We start from the raw sequence: 12108 nt of genomic DNA on the forward strand, positions 1-12108 counted from the left end.
ATATATTTCTCAGTTTTTAAACACCTTTTAACTTTTTATAATCCTTTAATGAGTAAAATTTAATTTTTATTATCTCAAATCTATATATTCTTGTAATTTCTTACATTGTTTACATACTTCTTGCTCCATATGAAGTAAAACTTAAATCTGTGTGTGTGTGTGTTAGTCGCTCAGTCATGTCCAACTCTGTGATCCCATGGACTGTAGCCCACCAGACTTCTTTCTCTATGGGATTCTCCAGGCAAGAATACTGGGTGGGTTGCCATTCCCTTCTCCAGGGGATCTTCCCAACCCAGGGATTGAACTTGCGACTCCTACATTGCAGGCACATTCTTTCCTGTCTGAGCCACCAGGGAAGTCCCCTTTAAATCTGTACTTTTACAGATTAGTTTACTCTTAAATTTTAACTTTAAATCCATCTGAAAAATTTCTGGTAAAAATGTGAGTTGCTGCTGCTGCTGCTGCTAAGTCGCTTCAGTCGTGTCCGACTCTGTGCGACCCCATAGACGGCAGCCCACCAGGCTCCCCCGTCCCTGGGATTCTCCAGGCAAGAACACTGGAGTGGGTTGCCATTTCCTTCTCCAATGCATGAAAGTAAAAAGTGAAAGTGAATTCGATCAGTCGTGTCTGACTCCTAGCGACCCCATGGACTGCAGCCTACCAGGCTCCTCTGTCCATGGCATTTGCCAGGCAAGAATACTAGAGTGGGTTGCCATTGCCTTCTCCGAAAAATGTGAGTAGGAATATAATTTTGTATGTAGTTACAAGTTCTTATATGTATGTCTGTGCCAACGCCATGTGGTGTCAATTATTGCAGTTTCTCAACTCTCTACTTCATTAACTTGATGCATCCTCAAAATCAGCTCAAGTACTAACTACCACTATCTGATTCATATCTATTGAATCTAATATCTAATGTTTTTGAACTGTGGTGTTGGAGAAGACTCTTGAAAGTCCCTTGGACTTCAAGGAGATTCAACCACTCCATCCTAAAGGAAATCAGTCCTGAATATTCATTGGAATGACTGATGCTGAAACTCCAATACTTTGGCCACCTGATGTGAAGAACTGACTCATTTGAAAAGACCCTGATGCTGGGGAAGATCGAAGGCAAGAGGAGAAGGGGATGACAAGAGGACGAGATGGTTGGATGGCATCACTGACTCAATGGACCTGAGTTTGAGTGAACTCCAGGAGTTGGTGATGGACAGGGAGGCCTGGCGTGCTGCAGTTCATGGGGTCGCAAAGAGTCGAACACAACTGAGTGACTGAACTGAACTGAACTGAGTCTAATGTGGATGGCACTTTGCTAACATATGTTTCCTATGTCAGTACAAGAGGAAAAATAATTTGTCTTATTCTACTTTGTGTCCCTAAAGATTAGCACAGTGACTTGCACAGAGTATAACCCTGTAATATTTGTTAAGTAAATTAATCAAAAAACAAACCAGACTAAAGATTGTCTTGAAAAAATGTGAATATTTGAAAATAAGTACATGGTAGAAGTATAATAAATTCAAGGTGTTTTAAATATATTTCCATACTTGATATTTGCAATAACTCAAATAGCAAAATAAGCACTAATCCTAAAGTAACTATTCTTGAAAAAAGAACACTGAGGTTTAGCAAGTGAATATAGATTGTAATATAGTGTAATAAGTGAATATAGACTTTATTTTCTTGAGCTCCAAAATCACTGTGGACGATGACTGCAGTCATGAAATTAAAAGACGCATGCTCCTTGGAAGAAAAGCTATGACCAATCTAGACGGCATATTAAAAAGCAGAGACATTACTTTGTGTACAAAGGTCTATATAGTAAAAGCTATGGTTTTTCCAGTAGTCACATGTGGATGTGAGAGCTGGACAATAAGAAAGGCTGAGCAATGAAGAATTGAACTGTTTTGAATTGTGGTGCTGGAGAAGATTCTTGAGAGTCCCTTGGACAGCAAGGAGATCCAACCTGTCAATCCTAAAGGAAATCAGTCCTGAATATTCTTTGGAAGGAGTGATGCTGAAACTGAAGCTCCAACACTTTGGCCACTTGACGCGAAGAGCTGACTCATTAAAAAAGACCCAGATGCTGGGAAAGATTGAAAGCAGGAGGAGAAGGGGACAGAGGATGAGGTTGTATGGCATCACTGACTTGATGGACATGAGTTTGAGCAGGCTCAGGGAAATGGTAAACGACAGGGAAGCCTGGTGTGCTGCACTCCATGAGGTTGCAAAGAGTTGGACACGACTGAGCAACTGAACAACATAGATTGTAAGCATCTCAGAATCGGAGGTTCATTACCAGCCTTGTCTAAGCACATTCAGTGACAGGCAAATCACTACATTCTAAGGAGCCCATGTGTACTTTAGAAAACTCTGACTTTTGAAAATGTACCACTTCTCAGCCACTATGTGACCTTGGATGTACCGCCTGGTTTAATCATACCCAGGAGTTACTGGTACACATCTTCCCTCTGTGTTTTCATTAACTGTTTGCCAACAGGAAGAGGGTTTTAATTCATTTGCTAGCTTCACAGGGCTTAGGATAACGGATTTTAGTTATTTGAAATATGAAAAGAGAGAACTTGAGCACTTGCTTTTATTCTGATCTAAATGGCATTCTTCTCATGCCAAAGATGCGTTATTGATTTCACATTTCACTCCCAATATAAGAGGTCAAGGTTAAAGTTCCGGAGTTAGCACATGACCTCTGATTCTCCTGCTGCATTCGCACACGTACAGCCCTGCGGAGCTTTTGTCAAGGTTTGTGATCTATAAAGGTTTGTGGTCTAAATGTCAAACATGCTGGCAACTGGTTTTCAGTAGATTTATGCAGTCAATCATTCCGTGCCACTTATTAAGCTTCTTATTTCTTGCAAACTTCTATAACTAAAAGTTAGCACTTTGGATGTAGCCTAAATATAGAGGATCTGTAGATCTTAAAGACATCTGTGGTAGCTTAAAATAATGCACAGTGAAAACATATTTTGTCCAGTGTAGGCTGAGATAAAACTAAAAAGAAAATGTCAGTATTGTCACATTAAAATATATCTGTGGAATCATTTGCTTAAGGCTCTTTGCAAACCAACATGTAATAATCCAAAGCATTTTCAGATAGTTTAATTATATTCCAAATGATGGGTATCATTCATAAACTCTCAAGGATCAATTCATGCTATATACCTGATTCAGTGTTAATCGATAAACTGTCTACTACAGGCTTAAAAAATTCAATTTAATGGATAACGTTGAATTTTCAGAATTTGTAAAATAAAGTTACACGGGGAAATATAAGCGATATAATTTCCTTATTTCTTTTTTCATTATTTTTAAAATTTGTTATTTATTCATTTCCATTTGTCAGTGATGTTGACGAAGTTCTAAATTGATGCTTCAGAGTTAGGGACTATTTTTAAATAATTTACCTTCCTATCTGAGTGTCTAATCAACAACTACCTCCTTTTTAATCATTATGTGTGTGTATGGTTTGGGGGGGTTATTATCACATACATGTTTTGTTATGTTCCTTATTTTATGACCAATTTCTCTCTAATCTTAAGTGCCAGTCTATTTTAGATAAACATGAGTTATTTCAACTTTTCCTGAAAATTTTGTCATCATTATGTCCAAGGGGACATGCTTTTCACCCTCCCTAAAAGTATTTTTTCGTCTATAAAATACTGCCTCATTTATCTCTAGACCCCTGTTTATTTAACACATAGCACGGAGCACATAGACTCTCAAAATGAGAAGCGATACCAGATTGACCTACATGGTGAAGACGTCCAGCGTATCTCCAGCAGTTCTGGCCATCTCAAAGTAGGTTTGCAGGATGTTGACAGTTCCAGAAAGTGCTTCATGACCACAGCCACAGAAAAGGGCAACCCCGGCATAGAGCAGGATGGTGGCGATCAGAGAGGCGTAAGGAATGCCGCCCAGGCATTTAATACAGCACTCAAAACACCCTGCAGAAGACCAACAGAAAAAAACTAGAAATTAATATTCCATGTTAATCTAATGAAACTTTTTCTCAAACTTAAAGGAATATGGAACATACTATGTATTGCATTTATAGATGACATCAGGTCAACCACACAAATCCAGTCCTATGGTATCATGGAAAGTACAAATCAAGTTCCTTAACTAGCAACCATCCTCCACAGGCAAGAGAAGGCTTACTTCAGCTGGGGTTTCCTCTTCTACACCAAAATTACAGAAACCCTTCCTTCCCAAATCGGATTTCTTTTTTTTTTTTTGGCTGCACCACATGGTTTGTGGGATCCTAGTTTCCCAACCAGGGATTGAACTCACACCCTCTGTGTTGGGAATGCAGAGTCGTAGCCACTGAACCGACAGGGAAGTCCCAGATTTACTATAATAATTAATATTCACTAGACAGGCGAGAATACACGGAAAAACTGTACAAAAAAGATCTTCACGACCAAGATAATCACAATGGTGTGATCACTCACCTAGAGCCAGACATCCTGGAATGTGAAGTCAAGTGGGCCTTAGAAAGCATCACTACGAACAAAGCTAGTGGAGGTGATGGAATTCCAGTTGAGCTATTTCAAATCCTGAAAGATGATGCTGTGAAAGTGCTTCACTCAATATGCCAGCAAATTTGGAAAACTCAGCAGTGGTCAGAGGACTGGAAAAGGTCACTTTTCATTCCAATCTCAAAGAAGGCAATGCCAAAGAATGTTCAAGCTACTGCACAATTGCACTCATCTCACATGCTAGTAAAGTAATGCTCAAAATTCTCCAAGCCAGGCTTCAGCAATACATGAACCATGAACTTCCAGATGTTCAAGCTGGTTTTAGAAAAGGCAGAGGAACCAGAGATCAAATTGCCAACATCCGATGGATCATCAAAAAAGCAAGAAAGTTCCAGAAAAGACATCTATTTCTGCTTTATTGACTATGCCAAAGCCCTTGACTGTGTAGATCACAATAAACTGTGGAAAGTTGTGAAAGAGATGGGAATACCAGACCACCTGACCTGCCTCTTGAGAAACCTGTATGCAGGTCAGGAAGCAACAGTTAGAACTGGACATGGAACAACAGACTGGTTCCAAATAGGAAAAGGTGTACGTCGAGGCTATTGTCACCCTGCTTATTTAACTTATATGCAGAGTACATCATGAGAAACGCTGGGCTGGAAGAAGCACAAGCTGGAATCAAGCTTGCCGGGAGAAATATCAATAACCTCAGATATGCAGATGACACCACACTTATGGCAGAAAGTGAAGAGGAACCAAAAAGCCTCTTGATGAAAATGAAAGTGGAGAGTGAAAAAGTTGGCTTAAAGCTCAACATTCAGAAAACAAAGATCATGGCATCTTGTCCCATCACTTCATGGCAAATAGATGAGGGCACAGTGTCACACTTTAGTTTTTTTTTTGGCTCCAAAATCAGTGCAGATGGTGACTGCAGCCATGAAATTAAAAGACGCTTACTCCTTGGAAGGAAAGTTATGACCAACCTAGATAGCATATTCAAAAGCAGAGATATTACTTTGCTAACAAAGGTCCGTCTAGTCAAGTCTATGGTTTTTCCAGTGGTCATGTATGGATGTGAGAGTTGGACTGTGAAGAAAGCTGAGCGCCGAAGGATTGATGCTTTTGAACCATGGTGTTGGAGAAGACTCTTGAGAGTCCCTTGGACTGCAAGGAGATCCAACCAGTCCATCCTAAAGGAGATCAGTCTTGGGTGTTCATTGGAAGGACTGATGCTGAAGCTGAAACTCCAATACTTTGGCCACCTCATGTGAAGAACTGACTCACTGGAAAAGACCCTTATGCTGGGAGGGATTGGGGGCAGGAGGAGAAGGGGACGACTGAGGATGAGATGGCTGGATGGCATCACTGACTCGATGCACATGAGTTTGAGTGAACTCCAGGAGTTGGTGATGGATAGGGAGGCCTGGCGTGCTGCAATTCATGGGGTTGCAAAGAGTCGGACACGACTGAGCGACTGAACTGAACTGAACTGATACATGCATATCATTCTATCTTGACTGCATTGTTCTCAAATTTCACATTTTGGTTTTTATTTCCATGACATTTATTCTTTTCAACTCCCTGGGCCTGTTTCTTTTACACAGTGAGTCAAAACCTCTTAGATGTGTGTGAATCCCATTTAGTGAAAGTTGCCCAAAGTGAAAGAGAATGCGGGAAGGTACTGTGCGTAGGAAGGCACATTACTCTAGAATCACTTTGAGTTTAGAAACGAGAGACCTGAGTCGTTAGGGACTCCACCCCTCTGTGTTTCAGGGCGAGGTTATTCTTCCGAATTAATTTGTAAAAGAGTGACAATAAAACGGACTCAAATGGTTCTTGTAAGCATTAAATGAGCTAACAGAAAATAGTGTATGACCTAGAGTAACTACTCAGTAAATGTTACACCTATCATATTGGATATAACTGTAACCATTATAAATATTATTATTGTGTTGTAATATGGGTTCCAAAAATGGTTTGACCACAGTAACTACTTTTGCTTTTTGAAGTTTCATCATTTTAGTCTTCCATTTTCCAAAGATGGCTTTAAACTAGTCTCAAACATCACTTAACCTTGGTTGTTGATATTCAAAATAAGTATCAGAACTCTCTGGTCAACTCAGATATGTTCTTCTAAAGAATTAACTAGAAATGCCTAAGTATATATGTGTTGCCACAAGAAATACTGATGAGATGCTGTTTCTCAGCCACTGCTGAGAAAGGGAAGTTCAGGTTAGATGTGCAACAAGCAAAGAGGAACTCTATGCAATCAGTTTCATCTCTGTTCCCCAGTGCTTCCCCACACATATCCTATTTCAAAAATTTCCTCCTACCTATCGTCTTTTGGAAATTGTGGATCAAATTTCCTTCTGTAATGCTGAGACCCCCTCAAACTCTCTCCATGTTATCGACTTTTCATCTCTTCAGAAACTAATAACAAATAATGTTGGAAAACGGATTGTTATGTACTTACTTCATGGGAAGATGTGTGTGTGTTTTATCTATAATGTGTATATGTTTATAAGCTACATATGAACCACGCAGCGATTGCAAAGTTCCTGTGTGAGGCAACTTTACATTCAGAGGGTGGTTAGTCTGCTCTTTTATTGCTCATTGAACTAACCTCCTTCAGAGAATTATGGATCATCTTATCTGTCCCAGGAGTGGTTAAAAAAAGGAGTTTGAACACCTTCCCACTTCCACAGCTCTTGCTAGCACAGGCAGAATTATTCCCTGAACATTCCTCCCCCGACGCACGTGATACACACAACACACCTGCGCACGCACGCACATACACACACAACGTGGTTAGGTAGAAAAGGCTAGAGCACCTTGCCACCTCATGCGATAGGAAGAAATTTCACTCGCAGATGCGTGAGACCAGTGTGTGCAGTATCTGAATGTCACTGAACACAGTTTTGGGCAGAGATTAACAGGGTAGCAAAAAAAAAAAAAATCTTTTCACTGTTTAAAAATAAAGAAAAAACCTAAAATTGGTACCAACCCAAAGAAGAGCTACTCTTAATTTTGGCAAGGGTCCCAAAAAGCCCCATGATCTCAAATCCTTGTCCTTTGCAGTTTCTCTCCCTATTTTTCTTGAAGGGTCTAAATGTGTGGCATTTCTACTGCAGACACTGAGGTGTCCAATTAAAGTATCTACAAAACCTTTAGGAACAGGAGTCAAATATACAGGAAAGGGTCCAAACACCGAATTCATGGATAGGAGTTACCTCTGCTGATCCCACCCCTCAAGCTTCTAACAGAAGAAAGATAAATTGTGACTGTCTCAGGACCAAAGGGAGTGATAAGCCCCCTGGTGGTCACCAGATTGTCATGAGTAACATGGAAACTCGCAGTACCATATGCAAAATAGATAGCCAATGGGAATTTGCTATATGACTCGGAACTCGAACAGGGGCTCTGTAATAATCTAGAAGGGTGGGATGGGGAGGGAGACGGGAGGGGGTTCAGGAGGGAGGGGACATGGGTGAACCCATGGCTGATTCTTGTTGATGTCTGACAGAAAACAATAAAATTCTATAAAGCAATTACCCTTCAATTAAAAATAAATAAAGTGGCAAAAAAGAATTTCTGATTAATTTTGTTAATAATTCCGGTCAGTTTCTGCTTATTTCATGTTCTCTCTGTTGTGTGTTAGTTGGACCAATTCTAGCCTACAAGCTACCAAGCCTGGCTGCCTAGACTCTATATATATGGTGGGAGGGGAGATGCTCTTTGTAGATGCCATAGTCTGTGTAGTATTAAGGATAAAGTGAAAGTGTGAGTCGCTCTGTCAACGTCTGACTCTTTGTGACCCCATGGACTGTAGCCTGCCAGGCTCCTCTGTCCATGGAATTCTCTAGGCAAGAACACTGGAGTGGGTAGCCAGCCATTCCCTTCTCCAGGGGATCCTCCCCATCCACGGATCGAATCAAGGTCTCCAGCATTGCAGGCAGATTCTTTACCATCTGAACCACCAGGGAAGCCCAAACTTTCATTGAAAAACTGCCTTTTATTTGGAAAAACATGAGCGAAATTTCAGTACTGAGTAAACCCAAATGGACAAGCCTGAGTTAACAGGCATTTCCAGATGAGCTTAAAACCTCCAAATTAAACAGAAATATTTCTTTAACTTTCTATTTAAATGCTGTCACTTAAATCCCTCAGACTGACAGTACCCTTATGGATAAGTACCAATTCCTTTAAACCTCCTTCACTGTCAGATCAGGTTATAATCTTTCCATTTCAGTCCTGTGATGTGAGAGTCGCTCAGTTGTATCCAACTCTTTGCAACCCCATAGACTATACAGTCCATGGAATTCTCCAGGCCAGAATACTGGAGTGGGCAGCCTTTCCCTTCTCCAGGGGATCTTCCCTACCCAGGGATTGAACCCAGGACTCCCATACTGCAGGCAGATTCTTTACCAACTGAGCTACTAAGGAAGCTCCATTTTCAGTCCTGATCCTCCACAAAACTTTTACTCAAAGTAAGAAACTTTTGATGCAGATTTTGCACTCGTAATGGGCTGGATTCTGATTGCCCCACTCTTCTGCGAGGCCTGAGTTGCCTATTGGCTTTTAAAGAAGGCTTTCAGAACTCCCATCCGGGGAAGCAGTGCACCATTTCGGCGTTCTCTCCAGCTGCCAGAATCCCACGTAGCTGCTGGCAGGGGAGCTTCTTTCCTCCCACAGAGAGAAGCGGCCTTGGCATAGCAGCAGAGTTACCATGGCAACTGTGCTCCGGGGCCCAGGAGATGCTCCCAACAATCATCTTCTGAGGCTGAGGATTCTGCTGCCACCATCGCCATATTTCTTACTGTGCCTCCAATGAGAAAGCACTCCATTAAATGATATCAGTGAAAGCATAGTACTTGGAGGGCTGCTACTGGCGAAAATACCTTTTCTTGAGAAAACTCTATTAAAAACAATAAAATGACTTTCCCCAGGAAACATTTTCAATATTAGATATGCTGAAAGTAGGGCCACTGATTCTCAAACAGAGCTGATGGTTGAAATCCTGAACCCAGAATTTACATGCTATAGATATACCTGTACACACAAACAAGCATTTCTCTATCTAGTTCCTGCTTTTTGTATTTTCTCAGAATGAATTAATGCTATGTTCTTACTGTCACATAGAAGAAATTACTGGACTTTCTTTTCAATACACTCTGAAATATTAGCAACTGTATCAAAATTTCAAAGAAGATAAAAGCTATATTATCTTAGTCTATAAAAATAGTCTATTTTTTTTGAGTGGGACATATGCTGCTTAATTTTCTTTCATTAAAACATTGTGAAGTAAACACAAGCCTTTTCTCACTCCACAGAGTGCACCAAAATAAAGGGAGAAAAGTCTAAATCAACAAGAAAGAGAGTAAGAGAGACAGACAGCTGAGAAGAGAGACCAACAAAACGGAGGGCCCTGGAACGGAGGCTGATGTGTGAGGCTGCCAAGAGACCGACAACATACTCACTGGTAATGCTTTTCCAGCATCATTTACCAAAGACCTGATTCTTTATCTTGCAGCCTCCCATAACACCTTTGTCATGACCAAGTAGCCACCGAGGTCTGAGTCTCTTTTCGGGCAGTCTAATTCTGTTCAACTATTGGTCTATTGTCTCCTGGTCTGTGCCCCAGCTTTGGAGCTTATCTTGGTTTGTTGTGGAGAAAATTCCCTCAACTTGCTCCTCTTCCTCATGTGTATCATGCCATTGACGGCCCTATTACATTAACATACAAATTTTAGAAATAGCTTGATTCCCCAATTTACCTTATTGGAGTTCAGGTGGGTATTTTTTATAATGATTGCATGTCTAGAAATTTTGCAAAACCTGTTTTTGATCCTCTGAATTATTTTAGTTCTGTGAATTATTTTGTGTTGATAATTACTCCATCTGTGAAAATTTTGAGCTTTCTTTTCATTATTTGTGCCTTTCTACTACTGACCTTTCTCTTGATTCTACTCTCGTTTGACCATCGAGCGTTATGTATGCTATTGGTTGACTGGTTAAAAAGGTATCTTCAGTTTTGAATTCCATAACTGGCTTTTCCCCATCTGTCGAAATAATTTTATGTTTTTCTTTTTATCTGCCATTTCAATATTTTTTTCAATTTTAAATTAAACTTGCATCCCTGAGAAAAACCCAACTGAGTCATACTGTATTTTTTAATATGTTGCTGAATTTGTCATGCTAACATTTTGTTCAATGCTTTTGTATGTATCAGTTCATTCCACAAATAGCTGTCAGGCCCTCACCAGGTGCCAGGCACTTCACGAATTGCTGGTGCTGTGGAAGTAAGTAAAAAAATAAAATAAAATTCTGCTCTAGTTCTAGAGGTGGAAGACAGACAAATGAGACGCAGAAGTAATATGCGTAAGAATGTGAAAAGTGCAAAGAAAAGCAAAATATTGAAGAGGGGTAGGGAAGACTGGAATAATTCAGGGAAGGAATAACTGAGAAGACAAATTTTAAAGGACGAGAGGAGGTAAAGGGGCCAGGCAAGAGAGTTTCAGGAGCAGAGGGCTTCAAAGAGAGGAAAGGCACATGTGAACGTCCTGAGGAAGGCGCCTGAGGATTCGAAGAGCGTCTAAGAAGTCAGTGGTGGTAAAAGAGACGGAAGCTGAATGGAAAGAACCTTAGGTGAGATGATGAGATGACCGATGTCCTGGGTGAGAACAGGGATGCTCATGTTCATGAATGGGACTGACATCTAATTTGTGCTTTCTTGTCTTATAATTAAGTTCATACCAGCCGTGTAAGATGATCTTTTTTCTACACCCTGAGGTTGTTTGCATTAGGTTTAGCCGCATAGTAAATATTTGGTAGAACCAGCCAGTAACACCATCCAGGCCACTTGCATACTTCATGGAAGAAGGTTAACTACTGGTCTAATTCTTTATATAGAACTAATCAAGCTTTCTTTTGCTTCTTAACTTTGTTTGCTAGGTTCAATGTCGTAGGCATTTGCAAACTTAGTATAAGTTTTCAAACTGTTGATGAAGTTTTATGTAACTTGTAGAGTATTTTTAACCGATTCGTCATCTGCATGTATCTCCTTTCATTTCCCCTGATGATTTCAGTTCCCTCCCTCCTCCTCTTCTTCCTGCTGGCCTTCAGTCCTTCATGCACACCTTCCTCTCACTCTGCTATTTCTACTTGCAGTCCAGTGGCTAGAAAATCACATGCCTCCCCCTCGGCCACACAGAACAAACAGCGCAATCCTACCCTGTGTGCACCGGACAGGGCTCCATAAATATTCAGCCAACAGCCCTAATTGCTGATAACTAATGTCAATTGCTTTTAAATACTACTATTAATTGTCAATTGCTAATTGTAATAAGTAATGTCAATGGCTTTTAAGTACTACTATTGGGCTTCCCTGGTAGCGCAGATGGTAAAGAGTCTGCCTGCAACGTGCGAGACTCGGGTTCTATCTCTGGGTCGGGAAGGTCCCCTGGAGAAGGAAATGGCAACCCACTCCAGTATTCTTGCCTGGAAGATTTCATCCCATGGGCAGAGGAGCCTGGCGGGCTATGGTCCATGGAGTCGCAAAGAGTTGGACACGACTGAGCGACTAACACACACACACACACACACACACACACAC

The 12108-nt window shown here is 40.8% G+C and overlaps 1 protein-coding gene across 7 annotated transcripts in view; it reads right to left on the reverse strand.

Annotated features, from left to right (window-relative positions):
- Nucleotides 1-12108, reverse strand: part of GPM6A (glycoprotein M6A) — a 249677-nt gene that overhangs the window by 34669 nt on the left and 202900 nt on the right. For all 7 annotated transcript variants that reach the window (XM_012105682.4, XM_060407199.1, XM_042241485.2 and 4 more), the window contains one exon: nucleotides 3767-3959. In XM_012105682.4, the coding sequence (XP_011961072.1) occupies nucleotides 3767-3959 (193 nt within the window). The remainder of the gene's footprint in view (nucleotides 1-3766; nucleotides 3960-12108) is intronic.

Source organism: Ovis aries, chromosome 26 (assembly GCF_016772045.2).
Source record: "Ovis aries strain OAR_USU_Benz2616 breed Rambouillet chromosome 26, ARS-UI_Ramb_v3.0, whole genome shotgun sequence".
NCBI classification, from domain to species: Eukaryota; Metazoa; Chordata; class Mammalia; order Artiodactyla; family Bovidae; genus Ovis; species Ovis aries.